The 22,184-nt window shown below is 51.1% G+C and overlaps 1 protein-coding gene across 5 annotated transcripts in view; it reads right to left on the bottom strand.

The window, feature by feature from the left end:
• Nucleotides 1-22,184, bottom strand: part of NEGR1 (neuronal growth regulator 1) — a 192,322-nt gene that overhangs the window by 62,403 nt on the left and 107,735 nt on the right. For all 5 annotated transcript variants that reach the window (XM_042030999.1, XM_042030997.1, XM_042031001.1 and 2 more), the window contains exons 3-4: nt 16,557-16,682; nt 8,474-8,605 (exon numbers count right to left, since the gene is read on the bottom strand). In XM_042030999.1, the coding sequence (XP_041886933.1) occupies nt 8,474-8,605; nt 16,557-16,682 (258 nt within the window). The remainder of the gene's footprint in view (nt 1-8,473; nt 8,606-16,556; nt 16,683-22,184) is intronic.

A 22,184-nucleotide genomic window follows, 5' to 3' on the forward strand; every position in this document is an offset into this window, starting at 1 on the left:
CTGGGCAGCCTGGGACCCTGCTGGAGGGCAGCCTGGGACCCTGCTGGAGGGCAGCCCTCGCTGCCCCTGGCAGACCTGCACCACCCCCCTGGCACCGCTCCCTCCCAATCAACACCTCTTGGCAGAGTGAAGCAGAGAATTTCTTTGGGAAGATGAAAAACATCCTCCTTATCTGCTGGAGAGAGATCTTGAGCGCTAATGCCGCAGCTCCTTCAGCAGCAGCGCTCGTTTGGCGTAGCCAAAGCCCTGATTATGTGCTGTGTTAGCACAAATGCCACCATCTCCGAGCAGGAACATCATCATCAGTTCTGTCACGCTCCCACAGGAGAGGTGTTTGTCAGGGATCTGCAGGAACCACACAGAGTTTGCAGAACCTCTGCACAAATCATCACCCCCCCAAAAGAAATCGATATTAATTTAGGAGCCAAATTGCACTCGAGTCACAAATGTGAACTATATTGTTTTAATCTGACTTCTGAAATGTTAATAAAAACACAGGGAGGACATAAAATGACAACCATTACTTCACAAGAGGATTATTTCTCCACCAGAGAAGGGAAAGATTTTCCTCAAAGCAGCATCATTCTTTCCCCACCCAACCAACAGAGGTGGCTTTAATTGCCACACCAGTTTTGATTGAATTGGTGTAAGCTGTTTGTCAGTAAGTGTTGCTATGAGAGAGGACATCACATAACTCAGACAAGTTCTCAGTGATGAGACCAGCTTGCAAATTAGCTAAATAAGAATTGAGTCCTACTGGTGACCAAAAGTAACAAGATAAAACCCAAAAAGCAAAAAAACCCCAACTGATGACATTGTGCACGATCAAAACCTCCAATTTATAGGACAGCAGAAGGCCTTTATCTTATGTAAAAAACCCCCAACACAAACCTTTTATTTGCACTGGTTTCACCTGAAATATTTTGCTGGCAGCCCTTGCCTGATGGCTCCACCCAAACCCAGCTGTGCTGTCCCTGATTTGAACCATGATCCAAATTTCCACAAGGGCCGTGCTGTCCCCTTACCACCTTCAGCCCAGTGGGCAGCTTTGTGTCCTCACACACTGAACCCACAGATACAGAAACCAAGTCCTGTTTTTTCCCTCCTCTCAGCTGCGTGTGCTGTGCTGCAGGAAATCTGTCCCCTCCATCACTGCTCTGACAGCCTCCCCCAGACTCTTTAATTGAAGCAGTATCTCAAATTTGAGAGTTCTCACGGCCGGGCTGGAGCAGCTGTACCACAGAGAAGCCCATCTGCAGAATCAGGTTAATATCGAACAGCAGCAGGAGGAACGAGCCAGGAGCTGGGCTGGCTGGGAGGATAAAAGCACCTCCACAAGCTCCTGGCCTGACCACATTGCAAACGTCCAGTGCGTCCTTGCAGAAGCCCATGCCCAGTCCCCAGCAGTGTGTCAGGGAGCAGGACTGTTGTCCCCACTCAGAACATCAGCACAACTCCAGCTGTGGTCTCTTGCAAACGTTTCTGGATGCAAAGAAGCGAAGGGAGGACACTCCATTCCCCACGTCTGCAGCTGCTGGACCTCGGGGAATGAATCCCAAACCAAAAGGGGATCCTCACAGCTGCCTTCCCACAGAAAATCTGAACTTTCATGGCACACAGGGCAGGCTGGAGCCGTGCCCTGGGCACAGCTGGCACAGGCCAGGGGCACAGCTGGAGCCTGGGGACCCTGCCCCAGCATCACCAACATCACCCACACATCCCAGACCGAGGGCATCACACAGAGCAGGGCACGTCCTGCAAACCCCACAGGGCACTGAGCCCCACTGGGCCGTGAAAAGAACCAAACATGAGCCAGGAGTCAGATTTCCAGGAGTCCCCAGTGCCACTTAGAGGCCAAAATCGCCTTTTGGAATGCCAACCTGAGAACTGAGGAAAATGTGTTTTTCCAAAGCAGTGAAACCCCCTGATAGTGAAACTCAGCTCCTAAAGCCAATGCTGACCTTAACCCCAAATCCTAAACTCAGTCAGGGATACAAAGATGGAGCTGCAAATTGGGAGCTATTAAAAACTGAAAGAATCAGAGTTATTGACTACTGCTTCAAGAGAAGCCCTCTCCTCCCCTCTCTTTCATTAGAGGAAAGTGGAAATTAAAGTTAAATTGCTCTGAGCAATTTTATACTTGGTGCCAAAGCAAGAGGAGGACTGAGACCTCCAGAAAATATGTGGGCTTTGTCTTCATATTTAAGAATTTAACGGAGGCAATTTTCCTTCTTGAAGCCAAACTCAAAACCTTGCCAAGGAAATGCTGATCCTAGGTCAGGGATGGTTCACACAGGACACTTCCTGGGAAAACAGAGCCACAGCGACATGTCCGGGTATTGGCAGCCCCACCAAGCCCTGAAGTCCTGCAGTGTTTTTCCCTAGGAGATTTAAGGTTACAGATATAATTAGGCCAGCGTGGCTTGTACAGGATGTCTGATTTCAAAGTAAAATCGGAGTATTATCCATAATATCATGCAAAGCACCATAGCAACAGCGAGGAGCCTTCGAAGAAATGCTAATGAGGGGAGAAATGCTAATGAGGGGAGCTGTTCTGCACAACCGGCCTGGCCAAGCGAAAACGAACACCCCACTTAAAATTCCTCACAAGGAACTCACACATTCCTGCACCAAAAAAACCCCACTGCCTGAAATTCCTTATCAAAGCATCCCAGCGGGAAGGGCACAGGATCCCACACAGCCTTTGGAACACACTCCCCAGAGCCCACAGGAATGGCACTGGGCTGGCTGAAAACCCAGGGAAGGACTGGGATGTCCTTCCAGGGTCCCTCTGCTCCCGACTTGAGCAGGGCCATAACCCAGGGAACGTGGAACCTGCTCTGAGCACACCGACCCAGGGCCCAGAGGCACAGGAAAACTTGATAAAGTTGGGAATAAAGCCCCCAAGCCTCAAATTTAGATGGTTTGCTGAAGAACACAAAACACATGCATGAAAAGGAAAGGATTAAATGACAGAATGTGCTGAGCTGGAAGGGATCCATGAGGATCATGGAATCCAGCCCTCAGCCCTGCACAGGACACCCCCACAAGTCACTGTGCCCCCTGTGCCCAAGAGCATTGTCCAGACTCTTGAACTCTGCCAGGCTTGGGACAGAATCATTCCAAACACAAGATTTCACCAAGTCAGTGACCCCAATCTTTTGTTTTGTATTTCAGGTTAAGACAAGGAAAAAATAATGCAGTGAGTACTTGGATAAACCAAACTGATACAAACCAAATCAGCCCAATGAGCTTCAAAAACTCATTAAAGGGCTGAATTACACAAATGCAGGGCTGCAGTGTAAGCCCTGAGCACCAACCACAGCCTGGGTGAAGCTTTTTCAGGCAAGGAGAGCACAGGAGGAGCAGGGAATGACACACAGCCCATTTCTCTCCAATGCCCATGGAAATGCTGTTCAAGCAATCAGAGGTGTGGAAGATGATGAGGAGATGAGCAGGTTGGTTAGGAAAGGACTGTGGCAGGTCAGCAGTTCCTGCCCGGAGCAGGGGATGGCAGCAGCTGTGTTTGACCACGGCTCCCAGGCACAAACCAGCTGAGCTGGGCTAAAATCTGCCTTCAGGCGAGCACACGGTGCCTGCAAGACTCTGCTCCTGGTCTGCTCCCATCTGCTCACTTGGACACCAGTCCTGGGCCTGCTGCTGGGGGAGGGTTCATTAACACCGTAACTGGAGATGAGAACCCTGAAATCATCCAGGGAAATGGAAAAAGTGGCCTGAAAACTGGACAAAACCACCCAGGAATGAGTTCAACCACCCAGAAATGAGTTCAACACTCGAGTCACCCTCTGGATGGATCCAGCAAGCAGCTGAGATGGACGCTCTGCAGAGGGTGACCGCAGTCGCTGGGGGAACCTCGCACCCCTTGAGTGTCCCACTGTCACAGGGAAGTGCCCCAGAGCCAGGCCTATGGAATTACAGAATCCCTGAGGCTGGAAAAGCCCTCCAGGATCGTGAAGTCCAAGCTGTGCCCGATCCCTGCCTTGTCCCCAGCCCAGAGCCCTGAGTGCCACATCCAGCCCTTCCTTGGACTCCTCCATGGATGGGCACTCCAAACCTCCCTGGGCAACCCCTGCCAATGCTTAAAAACCCTTTCTGTGAAGAAATTCCTCCTGTTGTCCATCCTGACCCTCTGCAGAGAACAGATCCACTCCCACTCCCTTCCCTCAAGGCTTTCAAGGCCTGATGGAGCAGAGCACGCAGAGATGGTGCTGCAGGCAGACGTGGCTCAGTGTCTGCACTATTTTGAGTTTTCTTTGTTTTTACTGCCCACAGAACCCGGCAGGTGAGCTCTGTGCTCTGTGGCACAGGGAGGCAGAACCGCTGCAGGTGGAGCCTGGGCTGCATGAGACATCATTTCCTGCAAAGTAACCCATGCCAAAAACCTGCCTGGGAGTTCTGGCCCTGGAATGAGGGCCTGTCCTCCCTCCTGTGCTGCCAGGAGCACCCCGACATCCAGGCCAGCAGAGCCCGCAGGGCAGAGCACAGTGGCACTGCCCGGTGCCAGCTGGGACCCTCAGCACAGGAGCTCTCACTGTCACCTCCCCAGTGAGTACCCCCAACCCAGCCTGCAGTGTGCAGCCTGAAATTAAATTATTTTAACTCCAGCTGAATGTCCTTTCCCTCCCCAAAGCCACCGGATCTTGATTCAGTCAAGTCTGAGAGCTCCAGCTCTACCGGAGCTGTCCAAGGTACAATTACAGGAAAACTGACCCTTAGCATGTATTACCCTAAAAAAAAGGGAATTCCACAATAGCACTCCACTTTAAATCCACATTTTCTATTTACTTAGACAGCTGACAGTTTGGAATAAATGCAAATAAATGCCAGTTTCCTGATGCACACATCCTATTCCTCATCCTTGTTCTGTGGCCTCAGCTCTACTGGAAATTCTAGGATTTAGCAGCTGCCTTTAAGATTTTTTAAGCATGACAGTAATAGTGCAGGAGAGAAGGAGTGCAGTGACAGTAGCACATGGAGAGTTTCAGACCAGCTTTCAGATGACACATTAAATCCACACACTGGTTCATTCAAAGCAGGGTTCAATATTATAATCTATAAATCAGTATTTGCTTTACAAAATGTAATGGAAAATGTTAATAGGATTTACTTGTGAAATGAAATTGGATTACGTCTTATCTATTTTAACTTGATTTGGTGGAGTATTCTTTCAGCACCAACCAGCAGCTTCAATGGGTTTTTTCCTTTTCTTACCCCCCATCCTTCTGGAATTCAGGCAGGTTCTCAGGCCACCATTTTTCAAAGGGAAATTAGGGGGGACAGACATAAATTAGGTAGAAGATATAGATTATGGCATATCCAGCAGTAGAATGAAACCCCCTGTAAGTCATTAGAGCCATAACGTGGGCCGGGAGCTCTGTGTTTACGGAGGGCTGGAAGATGCCCAGCCAAGAAACTTGAATTTCACAAAGTAATTTAAACCTGGTAATTCTCTTGTCTCTGCCTGGATGGCTGAGCAGCCGCTCCGTGCCACGAATATCCACGTCCCAAATTCTGCCTGTACCCTCTGGAACCGCTCAGGGCTCGTGGATGCCTTCTATTACCTGGGAGCAACAGAGCCCTGATTTATTGCAGCTCCCAGGGCTGCAGCAGAGAACGCCCCTTTGATAACGTGGGGCACTGTTAGGGGCTGTCAGAGCAGCGTTAACCCCTGCCCCAGGCTGCTCCAGGCCCCGGCCAGCCCGGCCTTGGTTTGGAACACAAGCCACACACGTTACTGCCAGGAGAATTTCCCACATAAATGCTCCACGTGGGAAAGGCAATGGACGTTTTTTGGAATGCCAAGGTCCCTGTGAGACCGAAGGAGGACAGGTGGGTCACAGCCTGAGTGACGCTCACGGAGGAGCTCGGTCACAACTCAGTGGCATTAAAGGCACAGTGGAGGGACCTGGGAAAGGAGCAGAACTTCCCCGCACCAGGAGAGGAATCACGGAATGACACCAGGAGTGGGTGAGAGCAGCAGCAGAGGAAAAGAAATCACAGAATTGTTTAGCTTGGAAAAGCCCTCCAAGAGCAGGGAGTCCAACCTTCCCCCAGCACTGCCAAAGCCACCGCTGACCCATGTCCACAGGCACCAAATAAAAGGATGAAATTTCCAGGGAGAAAGCCTTGCTCTTACCAGTTTGCTATGGAAACTAATAGGTATCTTTAAAGAAGAAACAGGACTGAAGAACATTTGACAAAGGAAACTGCCCAGCCAGGGGACCTGAGGGCTTCTTCCCTTTTTTATTTCTTTCATTGAGAGCTTTCCAGATTTTAACTTGAAAATAAACTTGCTATAAATTCCTTCCAAATAGTGACTTTAGGCAGATGTTGACAGAGCTCCTGCTCCATGCTCAGCTGTTGGGGACACATCCCCAGCCCCGCGGGGCTGTGTGGGCAATGAGCTGACTGTGACAAACCAGCCATGCGCACACTGTTACAGCTGCAGCCACAGCTCAGCTTACACTGCTTCCATGAGATTCCCACCCCTCCTTCTGGAGCTGTGAGAAGTATTTAAAAAAAAATTAAAATACTCTGCATATTCGTAGTGCAGACTTAGAAGTTTGCCTGAATCTGACATGGTACCAGTACATCCATGGTATGGCTGAGGACACTCCCAGCTTGGCCCAGGTGACTGCGCTGGGACAAGGAGCAGCTTTATGACTTTAGTTTTGACACTTTATTTGTCAGGGTGAGGCTGCAGCCAGCATCACCGAGCCCGCTGGCTGAGCAGCCCAGGACATGTTTGAGCTGCTCACAAAGTGCCTCACACTGAGTGCCACAGTCAGGCCCGAGCACCCCTCGCTTGAGGCAGAGAGGAACGGGACCTCCAGAGCCTGCACGTCCTTCACCACAGACAATTCCCCTTTGCTCCCCTTCCTGAGCCTGCACATCCCTCAGCACAGCTCTGATCCAGGCTGGGACTTGGGCCTGGCTAGGCTGACTTGGAAGGCAAGAAAGAGTCCTTAAGTTTACCACATCCACTGGGGTTTTTAAATGAGAAAAAGATCACAAACACCTCTGAGCAGGCTGAGCCTTCTCCCTTTCTCTGTCAGCTGCTCTCTCCCTTATTAAAACCCCTGATATGAAATAACACAGGCAGTGTTTGTTTGGCTAAAACCAGGCTGAGCTCCCTGTTTGGAAGCTCCCTGTGCTTATGTGACACCACAGACCATCTGGAAGCACAGCTCCTGTGGAGGTGTCACCCCAAACCACCCAGGGCAGGCCTGGGCAAGGTCTGCACAAGGTTTTTTGAAGGAAGAACCTACTGCACAAAAAGAGAGTGCCCTCGTTCCCCCCGGCACCAGCCAGTGTGGGTTTCCCTCCCGCACGTTTTCCAAGCACTGCCGGTTTTCAGGAATCCAGAAAAGCTGAGGGAGGTGGAGACACATCAGGGAGGGCAAAGCAGCAGCGAGAGCAGCCCCAGAGCCTGCGGGAGCCTCCTGAGCTGCTCCACAGGCCAGGTCCGTCCTTGTGGCCGAGGGTCGCTGCCCATCACACTGAGGCTGGGCCCTGCAGCAGCATCACCGGGCACAGGGCACTGCCCTGGCACCCAGAGCACGATCCAGCTGCTCCAGAAGTGCCACTGCATTGTCCCCACGTGCCCAAGGAACCCTGGTGCCACGTAAACGGGAACAGTCTGGGCAGCAGTGAACACCCCTGAACACCTGGGTGACAGTAGTGGCCCCACAGTGACGGGGGATGAGGGGCTTTGCTGCCCACAGCAACTGGGACAAGGTCTCTGGGGGACAAAAAATGCTGACATCTCGTATTTGTGACCAATAAAGCTGCCACAGCAACTCCGAAACCAGAAACCAATTACAAACTGGGTAATTGAAGTTAACCGAAGAAAATTGTTAGAATGAACAAGTGAAATTATTCACATTGTCTTGCCTGTTTTTTCTCACATGTTGGAGGGAAAAAGAATATTTTACATCACGCTGAATGCTAAAGCAGATTCAGACCCAAGCTGAGAACACCTCCTTGGTGTGAAAATCCCACCTGGTCAGACCAGACAGGCTGTAGGGACAGGTACCAGGTGGCTCCTGGTGTCACCCACCACGCAGCAGGGTCCCCCCTGCCTCCAGTGGGGACTGCATGAACGCCCTGCTGCCTCCTCTGAGAACAGTTCACACTTCCATGGACATCAGCCCCTGTCTAATGACCCAGAGTTTCTCATCTCCTTACATCACCTACAGCACCACCGTGACAAGATAAACCAGGAAGGGCTCAGCCCAACATCCACAGCAGCCTCCAGAACCCGCTCAGATAATCACCCAGAAAGGACGGCTTGCACCTTGCTGTGCCCTCCTTGGTGACACCCAGGTGACACCACACAGCACAGCTCCCTCTGCCACTGGGACAAACCCAGCAGCTCCAGTTTGCTGCTCCAGACTTTCCTTCTCTGCCGCTTCTCCACCACACTGAGGGAGTAACAAACAATGGGACTTACAGTTTACTGTGACTTTTACTTTTTTCACGTCCGGGACTGAGACATCGTTTTCTGCACTGCACTCGTATTCCCCAGCCTGGTCTCTCGTAATTCCGTAGATGTCCAGGTACTGCCCGCTCTCAAAGGGCTTGGCTGAAATGAAATAATCACAGAAAGGAATTACTGCAGGCTGAGCACAGAACACCTGGAATTCAACATCTGCACAGCAGCCTGAGAGTTTAACACACACCCAAGGGAAGCTGGAGCCACTGCAGCCTCCACCCAGGAACTCCAACTCCAAGGTGAGCTGAAATCCCCTCAAACTCCTCGGGGTGACCAAAGCTTCTCTCCCAACCCATCTCCAAAGTGAAGCTCAACAACTTCCAGATAGATGAGAGTAATTTGCACTTGATGGGTTTCACAGAGCAGAGCAGAGCAGCTGTAGCTGCCCCTGGATCCCTGGCAGTGTCCAAGGCCAGGTTGGACAGGGCTTGGAGCAGCCTGGGACAGTGGAAGGTGTCCCTACCCATGGGAACAAGAGGAGCTTTAAATCCCTTCCAACCCAAACCAGCTTGGGACTCCACCATTCCCGCCTCCAAAGCTGCAGCACCCCTGAGTGCTGATGGTTTGCAGCCAGGCAGAGCCCTGCCCCTGCAGGACGGAGCAAAGCCAGCGGTCAGGGCCAGCTGCAGGGACCAAAGCCACTCATTAATTAAACATGAACAGCTCTCCTTGGCCACAGGACCCAAAGGAATGGGATCTTGCCGTTTGCTGTGTCACACAGGAGCGAGGACAGCCCGTGAGTGATTCCCAGAGCAGGCACAGACCTGGTGGGAGAGGACAGAGAACCAAACAGCAATGCAGGTGTCCGTGCCTGCTCCGTGCCCTGTCGCCCACCAGGAATTGCTCACGGCCAGGAGCACTGACCCAGCTCAACAGCTCATTTATCCCCCCCTGACACGGGGCACAGCCAGCACAGGCACTGCCACAGCTCCTGAAATCCCAGCACCTCGCAGCCTTTCCCTGCCTCGGTTCCCACCTGGCAGGGAGTGTTGGATATCCCTCACATGGAAACTGCTCCCTGCTCCCGAGTTATCCTCCCACTCCTTCCCAGCAGTGTGCCCCAGGGAATGGCCAGTTAGTGGGTTTGCGTTCCTCACAAGGTGCTCACCGCACAACAAACCCCAAAAAGTTACATGTAATTATTATTTTAGCACAGCAGCTCACAGCAGCCATGACCACAGATGCTGGAAATTATAGGCCTGAGGATTTAAGTGTTTTCCCAGCCTGAAAGCCTTTAATTGGCTGTTAATAACTGTGGCTTTCGAGCTCTGGAAAAGCCCAGGGTGGGCAGTGGGGACAAGGCAGAACTGTTATGTCCTGGCCATCAAGGGGTGAATTGATTTGTGTGTCCGCACATGGATTCATGTTTCAAAGTGTGCAAGGGTCCCACAGCAGCTCTCCCAGCACATCTCTGGGCACGGCAGCACTCACTAACACACACCAGGAAGGGCCTGGTGAGCACTGCTGGTGTGGAGGGGAAAGATAGGGCTGAAACAGGAGAATTATTGGGAATTGAAGGGAATATTCATCAAATGCAGTGAGACACTCTGTAGGACACGAGGAAAAGTTCCCCCTGCACAGGAGGCAGAACTGCTGCCCTGGGCAGGGCCCAGCCCTGAGCAGAGCCCAGAGAGGCTGTGGGGTCTCCTCCCTGGGGATATTCCAGACCTGTCTGGACTCAATCCTGGGCTCTGGGATGACCCCGCTGGAGCAGGGAGGTGGCACCAGAGGAGCCACTGTGGGCCCTTCCAGCCTCACCCAGTCTGGGATTCTGGGCTCTGCCACCCGCTGTCCCCTCCCTGGGTCTGTGCTCACCAGCAGGGCCAGCCTGGGCTTGGCTGCCTCTGGAAAAGGGGAACTGTTGGGTTGGGTTTGAACATTAAAGCTCTGAAATATCCCGAGAGTCACACACTGCTCATTCAAAAGTGCAATGTTTCTCACGTAAAAATGAACTGATATCTGCAGGAATAAGCTCAGCCTGTATTAAAACTCTCATTTTGATTGCATTTTATGAGTTATTAATGAGTTCATCTACTTTTATTGAAAAGTAAGAAATACTTTCCATTTATGATAGAATTGTCAAAAAGAAAAAAGTCCTGTTCATTTCTGTGCAACAGTTTTGGACAGTTTTAGTTTGTATCTCACTAAGATTTTGATCTCACTCTTGTTCCTCAGTTCCTTCACAAAGCCCCAATTATGTGACCATCTTAGTTGGAGTATTCTTCTCCTGAGAAGTGTATTTTAACGAGAATATTTTTTATAAGGCATTTTAAGAAGGCCTGAGGATTCCTAGGAATATCTTTAATTGCTCCTGAAGGGATGCTCAAACTTCTAAAACGGTCCTGATAAAAGCAGCATTTTCCTGAGGAGTGTCCCCCAGAAACCCCCAGCTGCAGGGCGATGTCCCCTCACCCCAGGGCGGTGCCTCATGGCACTGAACATCCCTTAGCTGGGTCCTAATGCCAAATCTCCCAAGGCTGGTACTTACAAGTCCTGTTAAAAAGAGAAGGCCAGAATTCCCATAACCCAAACCCAGAAGACGTGGCCTTTTTCATGGAGAGCTGTGGTTTGGGAAGTCAGTTTGGAGGTGATTTTATTGCTGATCCAAAGGCAGAGGGAGGAATCCTGCCCAGCCGTTTCCATTGGGTGCTGCTGTTTGCTCTGCTGTCTTTAAACTGGTAATTAATGCCCTCATTTACTTCACACCACCTCCCCTGGAGCTCTTGGGAAGCTGCCAGCCCCGTGTTTGATACCAGGGACCATTGATTTACTGACAAGTTATGCCTTTATCAGCTGAAAAATCCCTCCAGGATAACGAGCCGGGCCATTAAATTCCTATCAAATATTAATAAAAATCCTCAGCTCCCTGAGTGCTCGCAGGAAGGACTGACCCACCCAAGCCATCAGCAGCACTCCATGAACATCACCATTCTCAGGAAAGGGCTGATGGAAGAGCCTGAGGCCACCTGAGCCATCCCACGTCCCAGGGAATGCAGGTTTGGGGTGTTTTCCAGGAAACACTGCTCTCCATGGCACAGGGTGCAGCTCAGGCACTGCCCAGCTGCTGAGCCCAGCCCAAGCCCTGGTGCTGTGCCCTGGGTGTTAGCAGGGTGCTGTGCCAGGCCACCAGGCTGGGACATCTCCTGGCTCCTGGTGGCTGGGAGAAAGAGGAATCCCTGTTCAAGGGGGAAATCCAGAGCTATGGGCTTGTGCAAAGTCCCCATCACGGAGCTGCAAACCTTGAGCCGAGCTCTGCCTCGGGTGGCCGAGAATGGGGAGGTCACAGCAAGGCAGGAGGAGGAGGAGTGTTCCCTAAAAACCCACCCAGGAGCAGGACACCAAAGCTTTGTAAAGCCCCAGGGAATCTGGGCTCTAAATTGGCATTTGTCAGTGGAATGTGCTGGCATTGAGGAATTCCTGTAGAAACCAGTGACAGGACAGCGACTGGGAATGGCTTCCCAGTGCCAGAGGGCAGGGATGGATGGGATATTGGGAATTGTTCCCTGGCACACCGGGCAGGCCCTGGCACAGGGTGCCCAGAGCAGCTGGGGCTGCCCCTGGATCCCTGGCAGTGCCCAAGGCCAGGCTGGACATTGGGGCTGGGAGCAGCCTGGGACAGTGGGAGGTGTCCCTGCCAGGGCAGGGGTGGCACTCGGTGGGCTTTGAGGTCCCTTCCAACCCAAACCATTCCAGGATTCCATGATCCAGGAGAAAATAATCCCTGGGTTTGAGCTCTCTGGGCCAAGGCAGCTTGAGGAAGGAGGTCACTGCCGGGCTGTGGAAGCCCCTGCTAATTGCACCTGGAATTGCGGGGTCAGGAAAGGGCAGTGTGACAGTGAGATCCTTCACACAACGCGATTAATTCTGGAGCAGCCTCTCTGTGTAAAGGGGAAGTGGGAGCAGAGCAGCTCCTCACTGATCAGTGGGGGAACTGGGGGGAAAAACAACCTCCCCAGCAATATCTGCTCCGTGTTTGGGCTTTAGCAAGAAAAAAGAAATGAGCCAGAAACTTGTTTCTAAAACTTCCAGCTTTAAAACCATCTTTAAGCAGGAGATGGAGCATTTTAAGAGTTCGCCCTTTGTACACACACAAAGCCCGGGGAATCTGATGATAATTCACGTCAGTTCAGGATCTGCAGCCTGAAAATCCAGGTTTGAAGCACTTGCACTTCAGCGAAGCCCTTCTCATTTCTGTCACGCGTGGCTCCATCGCAGAGGCGGCAGCTCTTGGGCAGGAGGAGCCGAATCTCTGCCTCAGATTGAGCTGTGTTTGTTTCTTGGCATTTGGGGAGAATTTTATAAATCCCTCTTTGTTTCTCCCTCAGAGAACAGGAATGTTCTGCACTGGTGGGACTGGGAAGGGTCCTGCCTGCCCAGGCGCTGCCTTTTGTCCGCAATGGAATGGAATCAGCTCTGAGGCTCCTTCCTGTGCTCCGGAGTGCTCGGGACATGGATTGCACCAATCCATCGTGGGGCTGAGGCTGAGCTGCTGATCCAGGAGTGCAATTCATGTCCAGAGCTTTAGGGCTGCCCAGGAGCACAGGGATGGGCGCTGGAGTCCCTGCAGTCCCATCCCACCCCTGCACACATGCCTGTGGCAGAGGGAATGTGCTGGAGAGGGACAGGAGTCACTACGTGGATGTGTTGAGTCTAAACCCAGCCTAATTTCTGGCTCAGTGTAACACCAACACTGTGTTTCTCTGTGGTGGGGAAAAATCAGTTCTTTTGCACATGCTAGACAGTTTTTACAGGGCTTTTTTGGTGTTTTTTTGTTGGGTTATACTGGAAGTGTTTCAGTGTCACCCTTCTCTGGAATCAGGATGGAATGAACGCCGAGTGTCCTGGTGCCAGGGATCTGCCTTCCACTCCATTCCACATGGGAAAATCTGCCTTTATTCGCAGTTTCTGGAGCCCTGCTCCTCCAAATGCAGATGTATCCCTACATCCAGGTCATCCTCCTGTTTTGGGAAAATAGCTGACCCGGAATGATGGAGATAAAACTGTGAGAAAAAGGGAAAAGAGCAGGGAAGAACTGGAAAATATCAAACTGGAAGTAACCAGGGATCCCAGAATCCTGGCATGGTTTGGGTTGGGAGGAACCTTAAAGCCCACTCAGTACCACCCCAGCCATGGGCAGGGACACCTCCCACTGTCCCAGGCTGCTCCCAGCCCCAATGTCCAGCCTGGCCTTGGGCACTGCCAGGGATCCAGGGGCAGCCCCAGCTGCTCTGGGCACCCTGTGCCAGGGTCTCCCAGGGAAGAATTCCATCCTGATCTCTGATCCAAACTGACCCTCCTTCACCTCAAATCCACTGCCCCGTGTGCTGTCGCTGCATCCCCTGAGCATCCCATCCCATCCCATCCCATCCCATCCCATCCCATCCCTTCCACAGCTGTGGGAGCTCCCCTTGGGAAACTTCTGTCAAAACCCAAGCGGAAAACAATTTTGATGCACGGCACCTGAATTTTGGCAAGGAGGAACATTTTATCAGAAGGTTTCTGAGTGTCTGTTGCTGCTGCTGCCAGCAGAGCTGTGCCCAGGCGTTGGTGGGACACAGCAGAGCTAACGCTGCAGTGGGGTCCCCGGCAGAAGTTCATCCTTGAACATTCTGCCTTCATTCCTAAAGTATCGATGCTGCTCTTTGCTCAGAAATGTCAGAACAAAATAAGTAATACCTGCAATTTATTCGGGTGACATTTCCACAATACAGATTTGGAGATTACAACCCGCAGCCCGACCTGTTACGCTGAGTGGGGAGATTTGCTGGATTTACATAATGGGGCTGTGTAATGAATATTTATATAAGGAAAGCATTTACATAATGACTGCAAGTTAAACATGCACAATAAAGATTCCAGGCCAATAATTTACGGACTAAGTTTAAAAATCACCTTGAAATTCATTTTATTTTTATTCCTACGAAAGGTTCAATTTATCTCTTGTTCAGAAAAATTGAATCCGACCTCATGCGAGTCGAGGCTGTGTTGATGTAAATCATGATCATATCCTGGAATTAGTCTACATTGAGTCATTTGTATTCAGAGATTTCAGTTCCTTATCTTTTAGCAGCAGCTTTGACAAACAATTTGCGAATATTCTAAATATGCTTCGTTAATATAATTTAGTGCTGGATTGGAGATGCGCTGCCTGCCTGGGAGCCTCATTAGTGTCGCTGGGAATTACAGCGAGAACGGGCAGAAATTGGAAAGTGCAGATGAAGCTGATGCATAGAGGGAGGCGAGGCGCTGCAGACGGAATATCAACCGCTGCAGAAATCCGGCCTTTTCAGCTCGCTTGCATTTTGTGTTTTAATAGACCCAGGCTGTGTTTGCTCTGTGAAGGGCTGTGGTGCCATTTGTACCTGTCTGCACCCGAGCACGAACTGCTGCTGTGGCACGGCCATGGGAACATCCTGCTGGATTTGGGCACAGAACATTCCCTGTCAATTACGGGCTTGCTCCCATCGCATTTGACATCATTTCTGAGCAAGGAGTTGTTCAGATCCTGTGTTCTCCCTCTCCAGACCCAGCTGTGGCTGTGAATCAGCAGGGGACACCCAGGGCACGTCCCAAGGCACAGAATCCCAGGATCCCTGAGGTTGGAAGTGTCCAAGGCCAGGCTGGACGGGGCTTGGAGCAAGGAACACAACCAGGGGGGTCACCAAAAGCCCTTCTGAGTCCCTGCAGTAATTTCCACAGAGGCATTCAGGGTGGAAAGACCCTCTGAGCACCCTCTGAGCCCCTGGAGTCCAACCAGTCCCCAGCACCGCCAAGGCTACCCCTGACCACGTCCCCAGGTGCCACCTCTTCATTTTGCCTGAACTCCAGATGAGGATGCTCTGCCTCCCCCTCAGCCCCTGCTCCAGCCTGACTGCAGTAATTCTCCTGATCTCCTTTTCCCTCTCCAGGAACACCACCCCAGCTCCTTTCTGCAGCCACTCAAATGCTTTAAGCCATTACTCCAAAGTATCACTGTGGTTTCTAATAAAATTTTATTTGACATTTAGTTAAAATCCATTTTCTGCTACAACTGAATTTTTCCTCCAGTCCCTTGATGGACACTTCAAGCCGAATTCATTGTCATTGTTTTAAAGGTCAAAAGTGAGGGTTTTTTTCCCAGATCTTGCTTTGTAAAGCCAACTGTTCCTCAGGATTATGAGAGGCTGTGACAGCCCACGGAACCCTTCTTGCCTGTAATTACACAGAATTTATCCAGGTCGGGGGAGCAAAGAAATCCCTCACTGCAAACCCGTTCTGACTGCAGAGTCCCAGCAACAGCACCAGTGCAGTGCCTGGGACAGGACAGGGAGCAGCTCCTCTCAGGGGCACAAACCCACCCTCATTTCCAGAGCAGGGATCTCCCCACAGCCCCTGCTTTGCCCACAGGCAGCAGCTTCAGTGGCCCTGCACCAAGCCAGCAGTGGAGAGAAGCCTCTAATGTCAGCCAAAACTTCTCCTTTCAGTGTGTTGGGAGGAATCAAAGGGATAAATGGAAATATCAAACAGCAGTGATACTTTGAGTTGCCATTTTGTTTACAATTTTTCATACATATAATTTAATTCATTCATAAAGCCATTCTAATAAAAATAATGGGTCAGTGGTGTGGAATGCTGGAATATCCTGAGGGAGGGACCCACCAGGATCACGAGTCCAACTCCCAACCCAGACGGCCCAACAATCCCACCCTGTACCAGCGGAAGAAACGACAGTAAATTAAACCTACTGTGTGACCTGTTCCTGTGTTTAACTCTCGTGTTTCCCATTTCTAGAGAGCCCTGTGTGTTCCTCCTTTTGTCCTTGCTTGGGTTTTAACTGGAATTGTTTGATCCATGACTGTTACAACACATGTACAGATATAAATTCACATTTAGGGTGCTCTTTAAACTGGTAATTAATGCCCTCATTTCCACATGCCACTCCTTACTCCTGTGTGATGGCACCATCCCAGTTTTCCCCACCCTCAGCCCGTTTGTTTCCCAGAGGTCTGGATGGACACACCCTTTGGTGACCCCCGAGCCGCCCCAATCCCCAGGGACTCACCAGAGGGGGAGATGTGTCTCCAGGAGATGGAGGGCTCTGGTTTCCCCATGGCCAGGCACACCAGGGTGACATTGCTCCCCTCGTTCACAGTGATGTCACTGGAGATCCGGAATATCTTCGGAGAGACTGCAACGAGACAGGGAGAGAGGTGTCAGGGGAAGCTGCTGACCTACCTGGGTCACCATCAGGGATAAAACACAGGCAGGGGTTGAAGGAAAACCGCAGAACCTCCTTTAGGTGAGCCCAGCCCTTTCCATCACACTGCAGGAACTCAGCCCTGGAGTCCAAACACTACAACCAAAGAGCAGCAATTTCCTCTCTTTGTGCAAAGCAGGAGCTGCCGGAGAGCTCCCGGGAAGACGGATGCTCCTGCTTAAGGGAAGGCTGAGCTTGCTCCTGACACTTTGCAAAGAAGACAAAATTAAGTTTTCCTGGTACTTTCAGAAATAATGATGCTGTTGCAGCCACTCGGTGTGCACCTGGAGAGTACGAGCTGCTCACTAAAGCACATTTATTCTGTTCTTTCCTCTTGCTTTGGGCCTTGTCCATTCTCCTAACCCAAGTGCCTGTCCAGCTGGAGCTTTTCTGTCCCAATGCCTCCCTGCTTTTGCTGTGTCCCAGCCCAAATCCCTCCACCTGACCCCGTACCTGTGTCTGTACCTCCCTTCAGGGGCTGGAAAGCACAGAGCTCTTCCCTGGGCACAGGCTGGGGCTGAGTGCTTTGGGATCTCCCCTTGCTGATGTTCTCCAGCCCTTTCCCTGACCCAGAGACTGGAACGAGCTGGGAATTCTCAGTGTTTGTCCCTCTGCATTTGTGAGCAAAGACATGAAAAGCCTGTGGGGAGCATTTTTAATTAGCAGAGAAACTCTGTCTTCAGGGGGAGGTGTGGGGAAGGCTGATCCCAGTTCCTCTTCTCCAGAATCCCAAATACCTTTAGGATTTTGGGCTGCATCCTCACCTCACAATGCTACCTTGGTTGTTTTTCCCAATTTCCTAACGAGGCAATGAGCACAGTGGGGGGAGAGCAGGTGCTGCTCTCAGCAGCTCCACTGTCCCTTTCCTCCGGGCCGGAATTAATGCCTTGTCCAACCCACCTGTGCCAACACGCCTGCAGCTCTGACTGGGAGCTGGAGTCAGCAAAATCCCTTCCAGCACATTCCTGAGCCCTCCTGCTCCCCGGGACCGGAGCCCCAGGATGCTGTGAAAGGAGCCCCAGTGTTGCAGTGGGGATCCTGCAACACGCATATACCAAACCAGGAGTCCCGTGGAAAGGAAATATATATGGACAGACAGATTCTTGATAGCTGTTTCAGAGATGTTTATTTCTCCAGCCGCATGGCCGGAGCTCTGCCCAGGAACTGTTCCAGTCACGGGACCAAGGGTCCTTCTGCCCGCGCAGGGAACACAAACCAACCCATGGGAACGAGGCTGAGCAGGGGCAGGGAAACCCCGTGTCTGTGCCCTCAGGGCCCCTCTCCCAGGGCTACACGGCGGGGGAGGGACCCCAACACCCCAGGATGCTGTGGAGTTCCTTCCATTTCACACATTCCTGATGTCACTGCTCCAGGGGTTGGCACAGGCAGGACACTCCAGCTTTTGGCACACGGGAGGAATTTGCTCCTCCAAACACTATTTTGTGCTCCTTCCTGTGAATCCCAGCACTGAGCATTTGATGAATCAACACCCTCAGTTCTCCTCCTGCAGCTTTTGGAGCCCTGGGATGGGGGTTCCCAGTCCCAGCTGGCTGCACCCACAGGGACACAACATCCAACACTGCCCGGCTCTGCTGGATCATGGAGCTGGGCAATCCCAGACTGAGTTCAGCTGGGTTGGGGGGGACCTTAAAGCCCATCCAGTGCCACCCCTGCCATGGCAGGGACACCTCCCACTGCCCCAGGCTGCTCCAGCCCCAGTGTCCAGCCTGGCCTTGGGCACTGCCAGGGATCCAGGGGCAGCCCCAGCTGCTCTGGGCACCCTGTGCCAGGGCCTGCCCACCCTCCCAGGGAACAATTCCTTCCCAAGATCCCATCCATCCCTGCCCTCTGGCAGTGGGAAGCCATTCCCTGGGTCCTGTCCCTCCATGCCTTGTCCCCAGTCCCTCTGCAGCTCTCCTGGAGCCCCTTCAGGCCCTGCCAGGGGTTCTGAGCTCTCCCTGGAGCCTTCTCCTCTCCAGGTGAGCACCCCCAGCTCTGCCAGCCTGGCTCCAGAGCAGAGGGGCTCCAGCCCTGGAGCAGCTCCGGGGCCACCCCCAGACCCAGCACAGCTGTCAGACAGGCACAAACCCTCTCCAGGTTTTGCTGAAGCTGGGATGGGCTGATCCACAAGAAATGTGCAGGCTTTTGCTGGGTTCTGAGGCTCCTCATCAGGAATTTTCCAGTCTTTCTAAGGGAAGATTGGAGCTGTGACATGGTAGAAGGTGGAGAATTTTCCAGACGTACAGAATGCAGATTAAGTGATTTCCTCTTAAGTACGAGCTTTGTTCAGTTCCTAATTGACTGGGCTCTTCTTTAATCTGGGCTTTACAGCGAGGAAATTAAATCAAACCTCGTTGAAGATGTCTATAAGTCTCGTTACAATGACACTGAGCAGGTCACAGCATTAATGCATTTCCAAAATAGAATTAGAAAAGAAATGAATCTGAGAGGTCCATTAATTAAAATAACCCCAAATAAGCACAAACTGCAGCCCTGCTGCACAGTGTAATCCTGTAAAATGACAGAAGTGATACAATCTGATCTGGGGCTCATGGCAAATTGTGGATGTTATTATTGTCAGTGATTTCCTAGGAAGATGGTCCTTCCCAGGATAGAAATTGGCTTCCATCGTATTTCTGGAGCCTCACAGTTTGAGACAAATCAGGATTTCTGCCGTATCAGTATGCTGCTAATTTTTCTGCTATTTACTGGCTGATAGGGATCATTACATTCAGATCTCTAAAATCTGTGGAATTTAGTAATTATGACTCAAATATATGTGCAGCATCACGATGGAATGCTAATATTTACTAAGAATTAAAAAATGTTTGGTTTGTGTCCGTATTTCTTCCCACACCTCTGAAGACTCTGATCTAGGAGCAGATTTAGCATTTAAAACCTGCTCTGCTGAGCTTGGAGTGCACATTAAACCCATCACAGAGCTACTCCCCTCTTCAACAACTCCCACCCAGATCACGTGGAGCTGTGAAGGTCAGGGAAAAAATTAAATAAAGCAGCAAATAAACATTTATTCAGTAAATGGATTAACGGAAGGCCAAAGAAATGAGATAATAAACCAGGATGAAAGGGGAATTAAACTCCCAAGTAAATTTGGTGTGGGGGTCCAACATGAAAAGCGCTTTGCAGTCATCTGGCTTTTTCTTTTTTAACGTTCTTAAATTAAACCCTTCCCTTTTTGGACAATGTTTTTCCATCGAACCTCCCCTTTTTGGACAGGGTGTGTGACCAAAGGCCTGGGGAGCTGCTGCAAGAGGAAGGCTGAGAGAACCGGGGATGTTCAGCCGTGAGAAAAGAAGGCTCAGGAGAGACCTGAGCTCTCCTTGCTCCAGGATTTACGGGGTGGCTGCAAAGCAGGTGGAGGCCCCTTGCTAAATTCAGCCCCGTGTGTTGGTGGGGATTTTGGAGTTGTTTGTCAGGGATGTGACTCAGGAGGTCCTGGCTGGGCTGACACCCTCCACCATTCCACAATTCCCTCCCCCAGCGCACCCTTGGAGCAGCAGGACCTGCCCACAGCGCGTGGGGGTGGCCGTCACCTGCACCCCTGACCCCTCAGTGCTGCAGTGACACCCTGGGGACCCTCGTGGGCTGAGCTGGCTGATGGAAGGGCTGCAAGCAGCCCCTGTTTTCTCTGTGGGGACAGGATAAAGCACCTCCTGCTCTCCCCGCATGCAGAGTGATCTCATTAACATGGGGAAGAGCTGGAAATCACTGACAGGACACAGGAAATAGATTCCTGTTCTTTTTATGGCTTGGACATAATAATTAGTTTTTATGACAAATCCATCGAAAAATTAAAATGTGCTTATGAGGGTGATTAAAGGCAGGGCTGAGCTCCGTTCCCACTAATTGAGAATCCATGGGAGTCCTCAGCTTGCACTCACCACACCCCCAGCAGCTGGGAGCCTTAGAACCCAAATTCCCTGCCACAAGCCAGCCTCTGCCTCCCGTGCTCAGGAATGTCAGCATCTGCACCCACGTGGCAAGAAAACCCTAAATTCCGGTTCTTTCCTTCTCCTCTTCTTCCCATTTTGATCAGAAGGACAAAGACAACTTGTGCCTGAAAATCCAGACACAGCCAGGACACTCAAATAATGGAATTATGGAATCATTGAGGTTGGAAAGGACCTGTAAGATCATCAAGTCCAACCACCACTTTGAGGTAAAAAAAAAGGGAGAAAACACAACAGTTAATCAAAGGAAAAATTTAAGGAAAAAACCAAACCCAATGCAGGTTGCAATGGAATATTTAAATATAGTTAAAATAGCTCAGGATTGCAGAGGATCCCCCTAAAAGTTGGACTCTGCAAGGCTCATTCTCAGCCAGGTGGGTGGGGAAGCAAAGCCCAGTGCTGCAAAATCCAGAACTGCCATAAATGAGCTGCTTGGATTGCTCCCAGAAACAGGGAACCACTGCAGGGGTGGAAAGATCCCAAATTTTGTCAAGGTTCTCAATTTATTTATGTCATAAAATCCCAGAATCCCACACTGGTTTGGGTTGGAAGAACCTTCCAGTGCCACCCCTGCCATGGCAGGGACACCTCCCACCGTCCCAGGCTGCTCCAGCCCCAATGTCCAGCCTGGCCTTGGGCACTGCCAGGGATCCAGGGGCAGCCCCAGCTGCTCTGGGGACCCTGTGCCAGGGCCTGCCCGGTGTGCCAGGGAACAATTCCTGCCCAAGATCCCATCCAGCCCTGCCCTCTGGCACTGGGAAGCCATTCCCTGTGTCCTGTCCCTCCACGCCTTGTAGAATAAATCCTCCCCCTCCTTGGCAAACCCAGGCGCTGTTTTCATTCTCAGCCCTGGAAACAACATTGATCCCCTGAGCACTGAATGCCACACCCCAAATCCCCGATTTTAAACTGAAACCAACCCTAAACATCTCCAAAAATGATTTCCAACAAACTCCTTTGTATAGTTGAACATCTTGCACCCTAAGTATCTACCATAAAAAAGATAATTGTGCATTTAGGGTAGTAAAATTATGTATCAATACTTACTGGTTTTTATACTTTTTATCCTTTTTTTCATTTCACACTCAGATGAGCTCAATATTTACTGACTTCCTAAATGCCCCCACCACAAACATCATTTCCAGAGTGTCTTGAACACAGCTTTTAAATCAGGAGAGCTTTGAAAGCCAGAGCCCCCAGCCTGTGCTGGCACACACCCTCCTCCCTTCTGACAATCAGTCACCAGCGGGGAGAGCTCAGAACCCTTTTGCTTTTGCATTTCCATGATTAGTTCCTCGAGGCACTTTGATTGAAGAGCGTTGCCTAAAGGTCTCCACCTCCTCCTAATTAAACACAATTTGTCTCAAACGCAGCAGCTTTGGCAAAGTGGGGCTGAGGAAATAAATGATGGGTGGGCTGGGAAGAGAAATGGTTTGATCTTGAGCCTTCATTTATTTCCAAT

The sequence above is a fragment of the Corvus kubaryi genome, unplaced genomic scaffold, assembly GCF_017639235.1.
Source record: "Corvus kubaryi isolate FWS band 111438036 unplaced genomic scaffold, C.kubaryi_AGA036_p1.0 37334, whole genome shotgun sequence".
NCBI classification, from domain to species: Eukaryota; Metazoa; Chordata; class Aves; order Passeriformes; family Corvidae; genus Corvus; species Corvus kubaryi.